General features: G+C 38.6%; 6 protein-coding genes across 6 annotated transcripts in view; 4 read left to right on the forward strand and 2 right to left on the reverse strand.

Annotated features, from left to right (window-relative positions):
- Positions 1 to 1632: 1632 nt before the first annotated feature.
- On the reverse strand, positions 1633 to 2345 carry LOC111519150. Its single transcript, XM_023178250.1, has 4 exons — positions 2286 to 2345; positions 2077 to 2232; positions 1853 to 2020; positions 1633 to 1788 (listed from the first exon to the last, which is right to left on the reverse strand). The coding sequence occupies exons 1-4, from the start codon at positions 2343 to 2345 to the stop codon at positions 1633 to 1635; spliced, it is 540 nt and encodes a 179-aa protein (XP_023034018.1).
- Positions 2346 to 3961: 1616 nt separating this feature from the next.
- Positions 3962 to 5158, forward strand: LOC6646881. Its single transcript, XM_002070478.2, has 2 exons — positions 3962 to 4445; positions 4516 to 5158. Exons 1-2 carry the CDS (start codon positions 4004 to 4006, stop codon positions 5121 to 5123), a joined length of 1050 nt encoding a protein of 349 aa, XP_002070514.1. The 5' UTR covers positions 3962 to 4003; the 3' UTR covers positions 5124 to 5158.
- Positions 5159 to 7241: 2083 nt separating this feature from the next.
- LOC6646880 lies at positions 7242 to 8412 on the forward strand. Its single transcript, XM_002070477.1, has 3 exons — positions 7242 to 7290; positions 7349 to 7741; positions 7802 to 8412. The coding sequence occupies exons 1-3, from the start codon at positions 7242 to 7244 to the stop codon at positions 8410 to 8412; spliced, it is 1053 nt and encodes a 350-aa protein (XP_002070513.1).
- Positions 8413 to 9480: 1068 nt separating this feature from the next.
- Positions 9481 to 10829, forward strand: LOC6646879. Its single transcript, XM_002070476.4, has 3 exons — positions 9481 to 9544; positions 9613 to 10014; positions 10075 to 10829. The coding sequence occupies exons 1-3, from the start codon at positions 9496 to 9498 to the stop codon at positions 10719 to 10721; spliced, it is 1098 nt and encodes a 365-aa protein (XP_002070512.4). The 5' UTR covers positions 9481 to 9495; the 3' UTR covers positions 10722 to 10829.
- LOC6646878 lies at positions 10728 to 12938 on the reverse strand. The gene is made up of 3 exons (XM_002070475.4): positions 12441 to 12938; positions 12087 to 12381; positions 10728 to 12024 (listed from the first exon to the last, which is right to left on the reverse strand). Exons 1-3 carry the CDS (start codon positions 12857 to 12859, stop codon positions 10774 to 10776), a joined length of 1965 nt encoding a protein of 654 aa, XP_002070511.2. The 5' UTR covers positions 12860 to 12938; the 3' UTR covers positions 10728 to 10773.
- Positions 12939 to 14322: 1384 nt separating this feature from the next.
- Positions 14323 to 18421, forward strand: part of LOC6646876 (ankyrin repeat domain-containing protein 50) — a 29935-nt gene continuing 25836 nt past the window's right edge. The window contains exon 1 of the mRNA XM_002070473.4: positions 14323 to 15031. The gene's annotated coding sequence lies outside the window, so the exon portion shown is untranslated. The remainder of the gene's footprint in view (positions 15032 to 18421) is intronic.

Consider the following 18421-nt stretch of genomic DNA (forward strand, 5'->3'; position numbering starts at 1 on the left):
AAATATGAAAATATATAAACACATTTATGTTTCTGTGAGGAAATAGTCAAGCCGCGTGAAATTGTCAAAGCTTTTCCTGTGGCAACATTTCATTCACAATGTGTTTAAGAGTTTTATTGGCCCCCCAGACTAGGGAAAGTTTTCTTTTGGGTTAGAGATGGGGTAAGGGTGACGGTTATACCTTTTTTGAATGGCGCAAGGCATTTACTTAATAATTTAGTGAGTGCCAAGTGGGCTGTTATAAATATTTATAAGCTTGGGCCGTAGAAGGCAGTCGCAGGCAGATATTCTGCTAGGTCTGCTTTTAAGAGCCACTTGAAGCACTCAGCCTCAACCTCAACTATGTGGCTCAATTGCGCGTAAAAGTCAAATGTCGCCTCCTTTTATCCGCATCCTTATACACACAACGAGACACTCATACCCGCACATACAGGGATTTCGATATCGAGCTAAGTTTTTGGCCATCTTTCGCTCTTGCTCTGGCCGGCTACATATGAAAAGTTTGCACGTTTTGGCTTTAGCCAGACTGATATATGCGCATGTATTAGTTCTTTGCCACCATTTTGTATGCTCGTATGGTCGTTAAGGGATTTACCATGCAAAAATATAAATTTATGAAATATATATGAAAATATCTACAAAAAAACATGCCCTCATTTCAAGTTTGGTTATTTCATTCAGCTCAGCAGGTGAAATTTTCGGATACCCCACAACGACTAAATCAATTCAATTCCAAGGATAATCAACTAGCAGAGACCACAAAATAAAAGTGTAATTGGAGTTGTTATGGCATGTCCAACATGACCGAAAATCAATGCAAAACCAAACTGAACTAATGTTATTTGTCCAACAAACAATTTTAATGAAATCATGGCGACAAACACACACACACACACAGCAGCAGATGCAGATATGTACATGCTGCTAAAAGTGTTTCTCTTTTGGCCAGGTTGTGGCATTGGGCCAATAACTAATTACATTTGCTCTCAAAATACATTTGCCGGTTCGAAAGTGACACAGTCCAAAAGTCAACAGTTGGGCATAGATATAAATACATACATACATATACATGTCTGTGTAAAACAACAAACGAAAAGAGACAGAAAACCAAACCAAAGATTGAAAAGAACACATCTGAACATTTGTGGGATTAGAAATTTACATGAAACATAATTCAAATTTATGTTTTTTAATAATTAAAGACGAAAAATGCTGCAAATGTGTAGATAAAGGACTCTAATAACAATATTATTAACTGAACTGGTTAGTTCCCAATTATATTATCTATTATGTAAGCAGGTAACTGTCTACTGGGATATATACTCGAGGATATATAGTGGGAGATACTCGAACTCAACGAATCCTTACCCATTTAGATATCAATGAAAATGCGCTGTTTAGATGAAAACACAAACTTATCTAAAATCACTTCGTATTTGTCAAATATTTTTAAATGTAGTGTTAGAATTAAATATTAGTAGGCTGTATAATTTTAAGTTGTATTTTCCGTTAATCAAATGTTGGAATTGAATGCAAAAAGAGAAGTCAACAATCATTTGCAATAAACTTGATTAAATACACGTTAACTAATAGAAGTTTCAAAAATGATTTATTGAAATCTGCCCATTAGAATTATTTTAAACTTAAATAGATTTTAAATTTGAGACGATTAATCCCATGGTAATACATATCGGTATGGAGGGCATAATCTCCCAAAGGAAACGGCAATACTTGTGTCAATCGATTATTTATAAAATCTATTGGGACCTTCTCCACAATCATATCGTGCTGTAAAGATAAAGTTGAGCCAATACAAATCTTGGATTTTTGTCATTACAACTAAATTACTCACATTATATGGGCAGGTGTGATTCAGATTAGTGTATGGAATGATGAACTCATGGAAATATTTAACAATCGGATTCTTGTTTGTAGAAGCTAAATATTTGCAAGCATCGAATGTAATATTGTAAAGAAAAGGCTTATATCCATTAAGTCTTTGAAAGGCGGCTAAATTTATCTAAAATTTTTCAAAATAATCATCTCATTTCAATATATTATTTCGTTAAGACTTACTGTAACATTACTTATGGGAATTTTAAAGAGACCAACTTTCACGGAAAAATATTTGTATGTCCGATTGACAGATTTAATTCGACAGTATTCAATTGCTGCAAACGTTTCGTCAAGTGAGTTACATTTTAAATTTGTCAGCTCAGCCAAGGAAGTGATCTTTAAGAATGGTTTTAGAATCAATTAACGTTTAGAATCGACCTAAAGTTTACCTGGACTATTTGAAATGCCAAGATAAAAATTCCAATTAGAGCTGAATACTTGGAGCACATTTTCAACACTCCTGTGTACTCAAACTAATTCAAATCCGTATTGGCGATCGTTTTAAATGATCGAACTCCAACGACACTTAGACAAATTTTAGCTATTTTAATATTAACTCTAATCTCTTAATTGTGTTCCAGTTCAAAAAGCTCAAAAATTTTAACCACCACAAAAATTGTGAACTTTTTTTTAACTATATCGATAAAGTAATGCAAATGACAAGTATTGTTAACTCCACAATTATCAAAAGAACAATTACAATATTAAAGAGGTCCGATTAACCTATCTGATTAAAACTTGGGAGTGACGTTTTTCACGTGAAAATGAACTAAAACAGACGGCCATGGGTTTATTATCTCGACTTCTTATGCTGATCAAGAATAAATTCCATTTGTAATTTAATTATGGTGTCTCCTTTTTACAAATTTTATAATACTCTCTGTAATCAAAGGGTATAATTCAGCTGAACTTTGAGCTTTATATTATAATTCTTAACCGTTACGGTTAACTGGTTAACCATTTGAAAAAATAATATTTAAATAATACTTAAAAATATAATAAATATAGTTCTTGTTTAATGTTTTTTTTTTTTGATTGATATCAAACTGATTGTTTGCCGTTGTCAATGAATAAAAAAAGTAGTATTAGATATTCGAAAAATGAATAGAGTTACATCTTGAATTTGCGAGTTTTAAGTCATTGGCTTCTCACAACTCAAAGTATGTTCTACTATCTTCTATCTATCTTAGTAAAAACCATTAATTATACAGAAATCTATTTAACAAAAAGCTTATCGAGAATAATAATTACATTCAATTTTCTCTTCTTGTAAAATTACAAGAAAATTTGTACTTGTATTATTTATCATAATCTTGGTTTCGTTTATGAATTAGAAGTGAGAACTTGTATTACTTAAGCTCATCTTGGTTTCGTTTATGAATGTGTTGAACTCTATTTCATTCATTTTCATTCGACTGAAATGAGTAGCATTCGTTTCATTCGTTCACGAAATCACGAATATTTACTTTATGAATATATTCAAACAATGCTTTAAATGATCGAGAAGTTGTCAGATTCTAATTTAGTAGAAGAAATTGCAGCTCTATTGAGAACGTGTATACGCAATTATTTTAATACCCTATCCCCCAGGTCTGCTAGGCTCCTACTGGAATTTATCAGCCTGTTATCTAGGCGGACTTCCATAGTTATTCTCGTGCCAGAGATATGCAACGGTTGGCAGCTCCTCTGAGTGAACCAATTCCATCGCTTCTCTCTTATCTGGTGATGCCACCACTTAACATTTTAAGCTGATATTAAATATGTATATAAACATTTATTAAATTGGCAATAAAATATCAACAACAACCACTAGAAATTCGGAAACAAAATAATGATTTAAACTTTTTAAATACCCCATCTACGACACGTGCTGTATAGAGAGAAAAGATAAAGCGACACACTGGAATAATTAACATAATTTCATTCAATTGCTTATCGATTATGAAGTACTAGAACAATAAACAAAAGCACAGTTGTGCATACAAAAGATATCCAGATGTATATATGGCTATATATAAAGATCCATGCGTATTGCGATCGCTATAAATAGCCTGGCATTCTGGCCAACAGAGGCATAGTCTGGGAGAGAAGAAGAAAGGCTACGAACATGATGCGATTGATACTTTTAGGCTCTACAGTGCTTTTAGCACTAAATCTGGGTATAGCCAATGGCCAGTGCCAAATTACACAGCCAATGGTCGAGGGTACAACAAGGATATTCATGTTACGTGATCGGAATCGGCAATTGTCATTGAAACGTACCGTTAGTTCGGCAAATAATGAAGTCTTGCAAATGTACTGCAGCGCCACAGATATTGTGGCTACAACCTGCTTGCAGACCAGAGTTTTCCAACCTCGTCTACCTCAGACTTGCCGTGCTCCACCTGTTGCCACAGCAGCTCCTGTGCAGGATCGATCGTGCCCACACACTATGTTTAGGATAGGCTATCGAACTGGAAATCAGTTTTTGGAGCTTTATCGTTCCTGCTTCGATACTCGAGCGGTTCGTGCGGTCTTTGTGACTCATCGTGTTTATGCCAAACCTTTCTGTAAGTATCGCCCATTATCGTTATGTAAACAAAAGAGAGGTATTTAATTAATCTTCGATTGCTTTGACAGTCCCACGTAGACCTTGCGTTCGCTTCAGTACGGACGGAGTGATCGGACAAGCTGATGAGTCCAGCTACACTGTGCGAAACATTCACGCTACCTTTAGAGCAACATTTGGAAATAATCAGCAGTTTATACCTAATAATCGTGATGTCGTTATTAATCGCGGTCATTTGGCGGCCTCAGCGGATTTCTTATTCGGTGATCAAATGTGTGCCACATTCAAATATGTGAACGTAGTGCCTCAATTCGCGTCTATCAACGATCGCAACTGGGAGGCCATTGAGCGTTGGGTACGCAATTCTGTGCGTGGCAATCAATTTGTTGATGTGCGAACTGGAGCCACCGGCATATTGACATTGCGAGTGGGACAACAAGCTGGCCGACAGGTGTATCTCAATGGACGACGCAATCCTGTGCCCGAATGGATGTACAAGAGGGTGGACAATCCCAATAACCGACGGACGGTTGTCTTCCTTACCTACAACAATATTTTTGCCGCGCAAAGACCTCCGGCACCGCGTTTCTGTAGGCCCGTGAATTGTCCCATCCAGCTGCCGAATACGGCACGTGATGGCTTCACTTTCTGCTGCGATCCTGCCACCTTTAGTCCTTGATTTCGGTAAATGGTCTCTGCCAAATGTCGGTGAATAAAAAGTTAAATGCGAAAATTTATGCATTCAATCTGTTTTCATTTCGTATGCCAGAGAAATTAAAGTCACATTAAAACTTTCTCTTAGGCCTTTTCTCGTTGCGGTCTTTTATGCCTCGAAATCAATTTTCATAAATCGTAAAAGTGAACAACCGGCATTTTAAAAAGCAACTAAACGCCTCCATTCCATCCCATCCCATCCCATCCCATTTGATTCATCCATCTAAAGTCTAAGGAATCGACTTTGACTTTGGGTTTTGTGATGTGTTTTTGTTTTTTTGGAAAGACTTTTAATGGTCATTCGGTGGCTTGGCATAAATTTCTGCTTCCGCTTTTCGATGCGTACGAATGCAATAAAAGCACAGCAATTGCTCCTGCGCCTAAAAGTAGACATTAAATAAATTATTCAACATAGCCTAAACTGTGCGTGCCACAGTCACGGCTAGGCTGGGCGCTCATAAAACTGCAGCATAAATTTACAAACGCTCCGACTAGAAGCCGGAACGATACACTCATCTCATTTCGAGCTTCGAGTTGTCTCCTCGTCTACTCTTGAGCTCATCTATTCGGTTCACATAAAAACCTAACAGTTGTAATTGTGCTGTAAACACGCAACTCAATGGCATTGTAAATGTGGTGTGGTCCACTCCCACTATTCTCTTCCAATCTTCCAATCTTCCTTTCCATCCGCCTGCAGTGCGGCGCAATTTGATTTATGTTTCGGCTTGTGGTCGGTCGGTCGGCTTGTTGATTTTGTTGCCTTGCCCCTTTTTATTTTTATTGACCATTACAATCCAACTTACACACACACAGATACCACACAGATGCACACATGCGTTTTCTCTTCGCATCGAGTCACAAATTTTATATAGCATAATTTGGCGCGCTCTTTGAGCACACACACTCTCGCACTCAAAATCTCTTTCTCCTTCTTGGATGTGCATTAAAATTGCCCAAACAGCGCCAAATTGCTCGTAAGCTGCGGAAATTACGTTACGCCCGGCAGACAATAGCCAAAAATGCCTAGCCATTCGGGTTTTGTTGATATTTTTGTTAGCACCAAACCAAGCCGTTACACAATGACAGACATAAGACGAGAATCATTCAGTCATTGTTCGCTTAGATGTACCATTATTGTTGCTAAAAACTACTTTCAAACTAAATGGTATGCAATTTGGGTTAAGCTTTATTCATCCACAATGCACAGTGGGGCAATTTTGTGAGTGTCCCTATAAAATTCGCCTAACATTGAAAACTCAGTGGAATTTGCTGTAATCTTTGTGTTATCTTTTACATAATAATAGTCTCAACTCACACAAAGCTATTTATTTATAATAAAATTAAAATAGAGAAGACAGAAATGGATGAAATACTAAATACTAATCAAAACATTACAAGTCCCAGAACAAATCATACAACGAATTTAAATTCGGAATCATTTATTTAGTCTTAATTATTTCTACTGTCTTGTTTATTAACAATAATAAACAATATGTATTTATACTCGTTTAATAAACAGAACTATTCAGTATTAAGCAATATTCATTCAATCACACTCACATAAAACAAGTGAATTTTTGGTCAAGAATCGGACCATTTAGTTGGCTTTATTTTTGTTTATATGCATTTCATGAGAAAATTTCATTTAGTTGCTGTCATCACTTTAACTGCAAAGGCTAAACCAACAAAATAAACGGAAGCCGGGGCACACATGTTGACCCAGTATTTAAGTCCGGTCAAGGAAATGCTGCCAATGTCAAAAGAGTCGGAAGAAATTAAATTTACCATGCATAACCGTTGCGGAATATATTTTTGTTTATTTTCTTTATTTGGTTGGGTAAGAACACAGTATTGGGGGCATTAAAATGCCACACAATTGGTCAACAAAATATGTTGCCAAAAATAGTATATATAATTGTGTTTTTTCTACTTGTTCTTTTTGCTGCCGACACGTGCACATAAGTTGAGTGGGCAGCTTTTATTGTGAATTCAAAAGGGTGGTAAAGAACAAAAGACCGAATCGAGGTGTCAAGCCTATAAAATGCCATTGCAAAGTGCATATTGAACCAGCAAAACAACAACCATGGCAGGTTATCAATTGCTACTCCTGATGCTCTGTGCTTTGGGACTGGGTGAGTGACAGATAGATGGTTGCTATCTATAGTCCTCTGACTATATATTCGTTTGTAGTCCTTGAATCGCGGGCAGAATGTACTCTAACTCGTGCTATGGTCGAGGGAACGAATCGCCTGTTCACCTATAGGAATGCGGCCGGTCAATATGATCTAAAGCGTACACTCCGAGTGCGTGAAGGCGAGGTATTACATATGATCTGTCAGCCGAATGACATCATTCAGACCACTTGCCAGAGGAACGGCCGATTTTCACGCTCATTGCCCATGCATTGTACAAATCCCATGTTCCCTGGTGCAACTGTTGTCACGGACAACACTTGTGGGCAGACCATGTATTCCATTGGCTATACCATCAATAATCACCGCATGGAACTGTATCGTGCCTGCTACGATCGGACCAATGTGCGGGCCCATTTTACAGTTCATTCGGTATATGCCAAGAGCTTCTGTGAGTTTTGAAAGTTAACTGAGACTTTCTGGCTATGTAATTAGCTGTTTTTTCTTAAAGATCCACGCCGTCCCTGCACACAATTCACTCGAGATGGTGTTCTCACGGAGGCAGATGCCAATAGTTTTCTCACACGTAATATCTTCAGGACCTTTAGGCGACTCTTTGGCAATCGCCAGACTTACATACCCAACGATCGGACTGTAGTTATCAATCGTGGCCATCTGGCCCCCTCGGCTGATTTTCTCTTTGGCGATCAGATGTGCGCCACCTTCAAATATGTGAATGTGGTGCCTCAATTTAAAGCCATTAACGATGGCAATTGGGAGACCATTGAGCGATGGGTCCGCAATCAGATCACTGGAGAGGCCAGGCTTAACATTAAAACTGGTACTGTAGGGACTTTATCTCTTAATCAAACACCAACTCGCCGGCGTCAAGTAATCCTCGGCACTGCCACAAAGAATCCGGTTCCAGAGTGGATGTACAAACGGGTGCGAACAGCCACCAATCAGCCACTTGCCATCTTTGTGACCTACAACAATATCTATGCCACCCGCCGGCCTCCAGCTCCTTCCATCTGTAACAGCGTGCCATGTCCTGTTACTTTAGTGGACACTGCTAGGGCAGGTTACACATATTGCTGCAATACTACAACGTTCCCTCTATAAGTTCCAATCCCTTCTTAATCTAACAATTAATAAATAAACTTCTTATCAGCATATCAATGCGTATATCTTGGACAGAAATCAACACATTAAAAACCCCCTAAAAAGTCACTAAATTGATTTCCATTTCAAATACTTGAAGCTGCTAGAATCTTTATAAAAATCCCCTCACCTAGCTTCCACTTTCATGTGAAGCTACAAACTTTTGGGGGATGCCAAACGTCAATTGCTCTATGCATTCGTTACTTCCAACAACATTTTTGGGTTCGTATAAGCCAAGCTAGCCGGGTTTTTGCTACCTCTCAACCCATAAAGCTGAATTCCAGTTCCAATTCCATTCCCGCTGTAATCCAGCTAAGTTTGGAGTGTAATGAAGGATTTTTATATTGCGCTGCACCTTAGATTTAATTTTAGATAGCATTTTATGAGTGCTGATGACAAAATGCAAGTCACATAAACTGCAGCTTGTGGAAACACACACACACACACACACCTGCCTAGATACATAAAGGGATATTAAAAGAGGCAACCCCTTTCTTTACTTTTTTATACTTTTTTGTTATTATACGTGAGCGGACCAAGCACTTGGCAATGTCTCTCTGATAATAAACACCGATAGGCCACAAGGTAAGGAAAGCGTGGAATTTTCTATGCCTGAAATGCACTGTGAAAATAAGAGAAAGAACTAAAAATAAAAATTAAAACTTAACTGGATTTCTATTTACTTTACTTAATATCTTCTACTTGGCTTAATTACAACTGATTGTCAGTAATTCATCATGTAATCAACTATATTTTGAGTCTAATCTAATCTCACAGTGCATGCCCCGAGGATTGACTTGAACCTCATGAATGTTTTCCCGTTTATCGCTGATGACCTGCGGTGTGTCACGTCAGGGGGAGGCAACAAACACATTATTTGATTCGTTATTGACAACAGTAGACATATGTATAACCAGAGAAAGGGAGAGAGAGAGAGAGAGAGACTACTTCCCCGAGAACTTGATCTGACGATCTTGAGACAACAATCTCAACTTTGTCTATCTTCTGCTCTCACAGTGTTTGAGCTGTGCTTCAAAAGGCAAGATGTGCGGTTGTCAGACAAATTTATTGCTGCTGTTGTTGTTCTTTTTTTGTAGGTGCCGTCAATTTGTAAATTTAATCAGTGACTAACAAGATGACTTTGTTTTGATTTTAATTCAGTTGTGGCCCATGCTGATGCTGATTGCCAGCTGACTGGTGATGAAATTTCAAAGACGAATCGTATATTTGCCTTTCATACGGACTCTAGGAATTACTACCTCCAGCGATTAGGTGTGGTACCAACGGGACAATCGCTTGATATGATATGCGATGCCAATAATGTTAGACAGACAACATGTAAGTCAGGTGGTCGCTTTGAGCCATCTTTACCCATGAGCGATTGCCATAAACCCATCAAGGCAAGTGTACAACAAATTGCCGATCCAAGCTGCCCATATACCATGTATCGTGTGGGTTATAAGCTAAATGAGCAGACATTTCTCGAGATCTATAGAAGTTGCTATGATGTAGCCAACGTCGCAGTCCATTTCACCCTACATCTGGTCTATCCCAATAATATGTGTAAGCTTGTATTGGAATCTTATTAAAATTATATCAACTTAATCAGATTTCCTTCCGTAGCTGGCAGTGGGCGACCCGTGCAAACATTTACCACCGACAATATCATCAGTGGGGCACAAGCCTCATCATTCGAGGCCAAGAATATTTTCAAGCGATTTAAAGAGTTGCTGGGAGCACAGCAAACCTATGTGACATCGGAAAGGGATTTGGTCTTTGATCGCGGCCATTTGGCACCCTCAGCTGACTTTGTCTTTCATCAGCGTCAGACATTCAAGTACATCAATGTCCTGGCCCAATTCCGAACCATCAATCGTCACAATTGGAAAAAAATAGAGAATTGGATCCGTCGTGAACTAACACTGGGACACTATGATGCTCTGAAGATCTGCACTGGAGGCTTGGGTGTTCTCAGGCTTCCAGATGCCAGTGGTCATAAACAATCAATTTATTTAGATGGAGCTCAACGAAATCCTGTACCTGAATGGCTGTTTAAGATAGTCAGTGATGGCTCGAATAAACGCTTTGTCTTCCTAACTCTCAACAATGTGCATGTAAGAGAAAAGCCATCGCCTAATGCGATTTGTGAAATAGTCGCCTGTCCCCAGACAATACACCTGGAACAAAGCAAAGAAGCGGGCTTTACCTTCTGCTGTGTGCCCACTGACTTTCTTAATCGTAATTTGCCACAATTAGCCAATTTAATCTAAGGAGACTTAATTTACAATTGGATTCTATTTAAAACATATTGTAAAGCTAAGACTAATCTCTGACATTACTTTTACATATGCAATATAATTTTGCCATTTTATCACTGACACAAGTCGCATCCCTTTCATAGGACGTTGTTCGACTTATTGTCTCCACATCGACATCAACGTTTTCGGTGACATTGTTAAATGTCACGGTGGCATAGAAATCGGCTCCATTTGGTCGCACCTTGAACTTAGTGCGATATATTGCTACATCCTTGGTAGACATCTCGTCGTGGAAATTTTCTTCCAACTCGATTTTTATTTCCGTCCTGTGGATATAACTTAAAGTTAGTGTACTGCAAATTTCACTCAGATTCCTTCTCTCCAAATATTCATTTATGCGATCGATAACTTTTGGTGCTATGCGGCTAGCCCATTTGCCTTTTAATCTTTTGTAAGGTACACAGGTGCAAAAGTGTTCCGGTATCCCAGCATCGTCACACGTCCTCTCCGGATCGTGGGTATAGAAAAGCGAATGACATTTGGGGCAGTCGTTGGATCTGGGTAAGGCAGGACCATCGGGAGTTCCGCCCAATTCAATAATGTGCTTCAAGGTGTTGTGTAAATCGAAATTGGACGTCAAGCGATTCTGATTGAGTTGCAATGCCTTGGTGAATTCTGGATAATGAGCTCGAAACCACGGCGGCAAATAGATGAACATTGCCGGCAAGCGTTCCTCTAGAAATCCACTCTCAAAGCCTAATATTTTGCCATAGCGTGACCCATGATCGGAGAGAAATATCATTATACTCTGCTCGAATACTCCATCCGTTTCGAAGTCCAACATATATTGCAAGATATAGTCATCCATTTTGGAGGTCATTCTATAGTCATTGTGACTGAAACTATTCGACCAAAAGAGACCAAAAATGGGACGTTCATCCACATAACGGTTGACGAAATCTCTGCCAAAATCATAAATATAACTACTGGTAATACGACGGCCAATACAATAAGTCATCTCGCATTCCGCGCACTTCCATTTATCAAGAAAATGTTCGAATGCTTTGTGCTGTGGTCTGGCATAATAGTCAGTTGGTTGTTGCACGAATCCTGGCTTACAATAGTTGAATGTGGCCATGCCTGACTCATCCTCGCCCATGGCCGTCAAATAGCTGGCATTTTTCATATAATGCCAAATGAAAGGAATACGATCCAAGCAGCCGTCCTTGTCCCAATCACAGATTAGCTCTTTAGCTGTTTTCGGTGTGTAACCAGTGAGAATGGCCATCAAATTGGGAAACGTATTGTCACCTATCTGAACAAAATTAACAAGCGATCATTAAGACTGGCCTTATAGTAGTTCCTGATTGCACAAACCTTATTGTATCCTTGCATTTCGTACCAGCCACTGCCAGTGAGGTAATTGTACGTCTTGGGCATAGTTCGCCTGATATTTATTCTAGACAAACTATCGATTCCGAACATTATAACACTCGGTTTGCGTTTTCCAGGCAGATTCGAGATACCTGGAGGTGGTGGCACATACTGAATAACCGAATAGCCATCATGTTGCAGGACAAATGAGTCATTGTCGAATTTATGGCACGTTACTACCAATCCCTGAACATGATGTGGCACCACAAAGCCCTGGGAAAAGTACTTCCGATTCAAGCTATGAATTACAATTAAAACTTTACTCTATAGCCAGTAAAAAGTGATTGTTTCAATTACCTATTGTAGCTGTCATGTGCCTGATCGCGCACTATCTCCAGATAGTAACAATTGTAATCAATGTCACTGGAGTTGAGTAAGATTGTTGCCAAGGTCTCATTGATGTGCAGCACATATCGTTTCATGTTGTGATTAAAAATTGGTGTAACCAAAGCCGTCTCATTGGAGCATGTCTCAAATTTCATAGGTGTGTAGACGGCCAATGTGTCGGGGCCAAAGGGATCCACATATGGAATCTTACACTTTGAACTATCCACATAATAAAGTGGTAGTGTCCTAACCTTTGTCACCTCCTGCTCCTCCGACTCCTCCACCTCCCCAACATCCTCTGTTAGCAAATCCCCATCATCGTCTACGTATTCACTTTCATTCGTTTGGTTAACTAAATTCAAACTAAGTTTTTTGCCAACCATTCTCATTGAAGTTAATCCAGCATCTTGATTTATTGTAAAATAGAATAAAAATATCACAAAGAAACTAAAGGCGCACCATTGATAGAGCGAGTGAATCGAACTCATGATGCAGAACCTTCAACTTAACCGACTTCACTGATGAGTTATTCGACTGCCACTCACAATAGTATCTACCATTCACCTATCACCTATCAGTCAGCAGCCAATGTTTTCTTTTATCAAACACCTGTTTCCACTGAGATCGCACGCGCCCAATACACTTTCCATTAGTGTGATTGCACAGTGCGAATGTTTAACACACATTGTATGTTAGAATTTCCACTTGTCTGTGGACAGCTATATGAAATTATTGAAATGAAGAAAGTGTTTCTCAACCGCCACGGAAAGTCCTATTGATGCATTATATTTCATTCGACGAAGAATTTAAGAAAAATAATATTTTTAAATCCATTAGTACCGTAAAACGCCAAAAAAGGAATACAAATTTAATTAATTAAATTTCTACAATATCTTATTTTGTTGTTTCGGCAAAAGTAAAGATAATGAGAAAATGCCCTGACCGGCTTTAATTTTGTGGGAAGGGTGGGATGACAAAATTCACGGAACGTTATCTTAATACTATACTCAACAAATAACTAGAAAATAGGTTTTTTATTGAGTTATTTGGGGTTCGAAAAAGTACAAATCAAAGTTCCAAAGTCATTACATTTCATTCAATTGATTAATTTCAATGTTAATTAAGGTAAAAACTATTATAAGTGCGAAAAATTAAACAACAATTAGAACACATTATAGAATTGAATTTTTGCGCCATTTGGAGACTCGAAGTCGGATAAAAAAAAATAATGGGAGCCGGACAAAAAACAGTGGGAGCCGGATAAAAAGTTGGCATTTTTCGTTTGATTTTGGCATCATTTGCAGGATTTAGTGGTTCGAGGTTGGCTCAGCGAATTCATGCTGGCAGGGCGAATTCACCGTATGGTTGCAAGCGAATGTTCGTGTTGACATTAGTGATGGGAAATAATATGCGCGATAGGTATAGGAAGGCTCAAAGTAGCAATAATTTCAATTAAGTTGTCTTTATCTTTAAATAAACGAACCTCTGCAGCATATACATAGAATGTTGAGTTCAACCTGGTTTTCACATTTGAAATTACTTTCAAGACGTTATTCTACGAGGCGCCAGCAAAAACCAGCAGATGTTGGGATTATCTTTGCATTTCGCGATTATTTGAGCAATACATCGCTTAATGTTTCAATTAATTTATCCCCATTTAGCGATACAATTAAATCGCGATTCAAAGCAAAATAATCGATTAATCGGTATGAGTTGGCATCATATTCGACCTTAAATGACTCGAGTTCGACGTGGTTGCAAGGAGTTCGGTGGTTCGGGTTCGGCAAGAATCGTTGTTGACTTTAAAAAAGAGCCACATTTGACGGGAAAAAAGCTAATTTGGCAACACTGTTTATTGTTGTTTTTGTTTTTAAGGTAAGCGGTTGTGCGGTCGGTCGGCGGATGAAAATTGTGAAAATTCGTTGGGAAAATGCATGAACGGTGTCGAAAATGTAAAAAAGGAAAAATGTCAAAGTGCTCCTCACACGAATAGTTTTTGCCGAGGCGAAAACGAAGGGAAGAAAGAGGAAAAAATTGTATCCTTGCCCACACGCAGCTGTGTGAAGCAAACGCGAGGTAAACGCGCGTGGGAGCGAGACAAACAAACGAAGCGTGAGAGTGAGAGCGAGAAAAGCAAAGAAAAAGGGCGACGACGAAATAAACGATAAAAATTACCAAAGAAGAAGCGCAAAAGGAAAAAGGAAAAGTGCATGCAATATAGAAAATCAAAAATCATAAGTGAAATGTGGATGATGTTGCAGCGCTGCAACAGCATCCACCAAGTGAGTGCATGAGAGTGAAAGAGATAGAAGGAGAGAGCGTTTAATTTCTTTCATTCTGCCAAAAAAAAAGGGCGACTTTTGTTTGTGTTTGTGTTTAAGCTTCCGCCCCCAGTGAACAAACGAGAGAGTGAGAGAGAGTACGAGAGAGGGGAGCCACCATCCCCGCGCGCGCATCTTCAGCTGTTAACTACGGCTAACTAAGGCTAAGGTCACTGCTCCCTCCCCCTCCTCGGGCCATGATCGCATCTGCATACAAGTGAGCTGCCACACACCAAAAAGGTTAGTAAAAGACACACACCATTACAAACTATATAGAGTTGACCTCGCTTTAAGAAAAATCGTGTAGGAAATGAATGCCAAATTTAGTCGAAAATAAAACACGTTTGCCAACGCCAATTAAAGTTGCAGTTGGCAGAAGCAAAGAAAAGAAGAAAAAAAAACAACAAATAAACAAACACACAGAGAAACCGGCATGCCGGCTGCTGCTGCAATTCAAAGTTAAACGAGCCAAACTACAAAGGCAACGCATACAAATGCGAGGGCTGTTCAATAAGTTTCCTTCTAAATCAACTGAAATGCATTTAATCTGAGTTATAGATCCTAAAGCTATTCATGATTTCATCTGCATTGTTTCTTTAATTTGGACTTTCTTCATATATTTGAACATACTTAACCATGGAGAGATCCAGCGGATTAGGCAATATTTTTAATCTAGTTCTACTTCTAAGCCTGAATTCATCAACCAAATATATTGTCTAGATCTAGATTTTATAACATTTTTAAATATTAGTTAGTTAGTAGCATTTTTTAATTGGTAGCATTTTGACAATGGTAGCTGGAACTGATCTTATAAACAAATTAAAATCTCTTTGAAAAATGTTGCCAATTTTGTTTACCTGTTACAAATGCTATTTAGACTTTTCGCAAGTTTCAGTCCACCTTGTTATGGTTGGTTGTAAGAAAGACATATTCATACAAAGTTTCACATTTAAACAAACTGGAAAACATGTTGAGAAACTAAACTTTTCTGCAGTTTTCGAGTAGCTCTCGTTGAAATAAAACTATATACATGCATATATCTATTTCAGTAAGTCTGAGTGTTTTTATATTGGCTCTACTACAGCAACTTCATTGCGTACTTTAAATTTTTCACCTAACTATACACATACACACACGTATTTTGCTCGTGTATACAGAAAAAGTTCTCGGTTTGTGGTTTTTTTTCTGCACCGTCAACTTTTGAAATGAAAATAATCATAATAAAAGGCTGGCTCTTTCAACAATGCACACTACTCTCTTACCTCTTCTCTTGCCACTGCCTGCACCTGCCACAACATCCATTTACCCGCACACACACAAACCCAAACACATACACTCACACTCACTCATTCTACTCAATGGTTAACATGAATGTATGAATGAGTTAATCTGGCGAAGGGAAAGCGCCAAAAGGCAACAGTCAGCAGCAGCAGACGACGACGACGCGTCTGCCATAATTCTGGGATGCTGCTATCAAAAACACAACACAAAAACAACAATAACACCAAAGCTTCACTAGAATTTCCAATGAATCAGAGACAAACAGTAAGCAAAACAAAAACAATCTCAAATGGAATGACTGGTACTCTTTTAAAAAAAATTGCAGAACTCATGAAAAACAGAAATCAACAACTAGTCCGATTTGTAACCGGCATTATAGATAAGACTTTTAGAAACTTTAGAAGTATTATATTTCAAGGATCAATAAAAGTGCCGGGAAGAACACAAGCTAATATGAATGTTTGCATAGATCGATCGCAAATTGAGTGATTTGTTTAAGAATTTCCCCCTTCGTTGGCTCATGTTAGTGTTTAATCGTTAATTTATATATGTATAAATAAAGTCTTAAAATTGAGTTTCAAAAGCATTTCCTTTGTCTAATTGGACTGACAATGGTTCGTCTATCATGAATTGCAGTGGCATTTTGTGTTTAACAGTTTTGTTTTGTTACATTTCGTGGCTGGCGTTTTCATTGACGTAATTGTCAGACCCGGCCCAGACACACTTTACTCACTGTCTGACTAAATGCAAAACTCCGCTCTTTGATAGGCGATTCCTCGCTACTCTCATGCCATCTTTCCCCTCTCTATCCTTGGCATATTTGCCTTTTTCAAGCTCAAGAGCAACGACTGCCGACAGCTGACTTCACTCCCCCAGCCCCTCTGGCTTTCCAGGGCTCCTAGTTCTTTGCTTGGGTCTTTTTTTTCGCCATGAATTTGCATTTGTGGTAGCGCCGTCTAGAGGCAAAGCCCATCATATTTTATTTTTTTCTTTCTATATAATTTTCTCGTTTTCTTTTTATTTTGTCGTTTCGTTGGGTTTTTCTATTTCGGTTCGTTGCACTTTTCGTCAGGCTTTTGGCCAAAGTTTTTCATAGCACTACAAAATAAAGTTCTTTTTACTCTGCTGGATGCTAAGAAATAATTAATGAGCTGATAAATTTTTGAAATACGTAAATTAAGGAACCATTTGAATGCTCCACCAAAGGTCCCAGAATAATTAAAATTTAATTTACCCAAAAACCAGCAGCATTAAAATTTTAACAGCTCAGCGCAAAAAAATAAACCTGTGGGCCACTTAAGGGGGGATTTTCCCTAAAAAATTAATTGAATTGAGACACATTGTTGCCGAAAAAAAAAAAAAAGAAACACGATGTGGAGAAAGGCAAAACGTTAGAACATTTATTATATTATTAGCGGGTATTCTGGTTGCGTTTTGCCTCACACTCTCCTATCAAAATGACTGGGAAATGAAGGTCCTTTCGGTCGTTAATGCGGCAAATTCACGCAAACATTGACTGAGTCATGCTAAATGTGAGCCGATTCTCGATGGTGCCGGAGTGAGAACATGCCATAAAACAGAGTCCTTTAGTCCTTGTGTCGAGATCCTGCTGTGGCAGAACACTTTTCTGCAAAAAGTGGCCTCTCTTACATTTCATTCGAATTCCGACTGACTGTGTGATTGTGTGTGTGTGTGCTAATGACGCCGTACTTAACCCATGTTAGCCCACAACAAAACTGAGCGTGACACACCTACCCAGGTAGTCAGAGAGTAAGTCAATGCCAGATTACGAATTTTTATGAGCACTTGACAAGTCTATAATAAAAGCAGAGAGATGCTTATCACCATCATCATCCTAGCACCACTTCAAACTCCTACGAAAATTTCACACGGCTTCAATTTATATGATATGCGATTTAGATATGACTTAAAGTTGCGACTAACATCCCTGAGTCTCTCTCTCTCTCTCTCTCTCTCTCTTTTTGCCGCCTCGTCGAAATATGGCAAATTGAAGGCAATGCACAGACAGAAAGAAAGAAAGGAGGAAAAATAAAAGAAAACCAATAGACAAACTTTTCCATTTTGCAATATGCACAAGGCAAATCGCAAGCTGCCACAACTCAAGACCAGTTTCTTTTTTTTTCTCTCTCTTCTTAACCAAGTTGCATGTTGTCAAAATTGCTTTGACGTTTTATTAGTTTGCAACGAGGCCCCAAGCAATTGCCGCTGCCAACGCCGCCGCACACTCCAAATCATCATCATCATCATCATGAGCAGATAGAGAGAGAGAAAACAAAAAATTTACATAACAAACATTGAAGGATGCTCTCGGAGCACACTTCAATTTTT

The sequence above is a fragment of the Drosophila willistoni genome, chromosome 3R (assembly GCF_018902025.1).
Source record: "Drosophila willistoni isolate 14030-0811.24 chromosome 3R, UCI_dwil_1.1, whole genome shotgun sequence".
NCBI classification, from domain to species: Eukaryota; Metazoa; Arthropoda; class Insecta; order Diptera; family Drosophilidae; genus Drosophila; species Drosophila willistoni.

Excerpts from the sequence above, each read along its gene's own strand:
- LOC6646879 (XM_002070476.4), top strand. The coding sequence starts at position 9,496 with ATGTGCGGTTGTCAGACAAATTTATTGCTGCTGTTGTTGTTCTTTTTT. Across the intron at positions 9,545-9,612 it reads GCTGTTGTTGTTCTTTTTTT|TTGTGGCCCATGCTGATGCT; the intron begins GTAGGTGCCGTC and ends ATTTTAATTCAG. Across the intron at positions 10,015-10,074 it reads GGTCTATCCCAATAATATGT|CTGGCAGTGGGCGACCCGTG; the intron begins GTAAGCTTGTAT and ends TTCCTTCCGTAG.
- LOC6646881 (XM_002070478.2), top strand. The coding sequence starts at position 4,004 with ATGATGCGATTGATACTTTTAGGCTCTACAGTGCTTTTAGCACTAAAT. Across the intron at positions 4,446-4,515 it reads TGTTTATGCCAAACCTTTCT|TCCCACGTAGACCTTGCGTT; the intron begins GTAAGTATCGCC and ends TTGCTTTGACAG.
- LOC6646880 (XM_002070477.1), top strand. The coding sequence starts at position 7,242 with ATGGCAGGTTATCAATTGCTACTCCTGATGCTCTGTGCTTTGGGACTG. Across the intron at positions 7,291-7,348 it reads GCTCTGTGCTTTGGGACTGG|TCCTTGAATCGCGGGCAGAA; the intron begins GTGAGTGACAGA and ends ATTCGTTTGTAG. Across the intron at positions 7,742-7,801 it reads GGTATATGCCAAGAGCTTCT|ATCCACGCCGTCCCTGCACA; the intron begins GTGAGTTTTGAA and ends TTTTTCTTAAAG.
- LOC111519150 (XM_023178250.1), bottom strand. The coding sequence starts at position 2,345 with ATGTGCTCCAAGTATTCAGCTCTAATTGGAATTTTTATCTTGGCATTT. Across the intron at positions 2,233-2,285 it reads TGGCATTTCAAATAGTCCAG|ATCACTTCCTTGGCTGAGCT; the intron begins GTAAACTTTAGG and ends CCATTCTTAAAG. Across the intron at positions 2,021-2,076 it reads TTCCCATAAGTAATGTTACA|ATAAATTTAGCCGCCTTTCA; the intron begins GTAAGTCTTAAC and ends GAAAAATTTTAG.
- LOC6646878 (XM_002070475.4), bottom strand. The coding sequence starts at position 12,859 with ATGAGAATGGTTGGCAAAAAACTTAGTTTGAATTTAGTTAACCAAACG. Across the intron at positions 12,382-12,440 it reads GCACATGACAGCTACAATAG|CTTGAATCGGAAGTACTTTT; the intron begins GTAATTGAAACA and ends TGTAATTCATAG. Across the intron at positions 12,025-12,086 it reads AAATGCAAGGATACAATAAG|ATAGGTGACAATACGTTTCC; the intron begins GTTTGTGCAATC and ends AATTTTGTTCAG.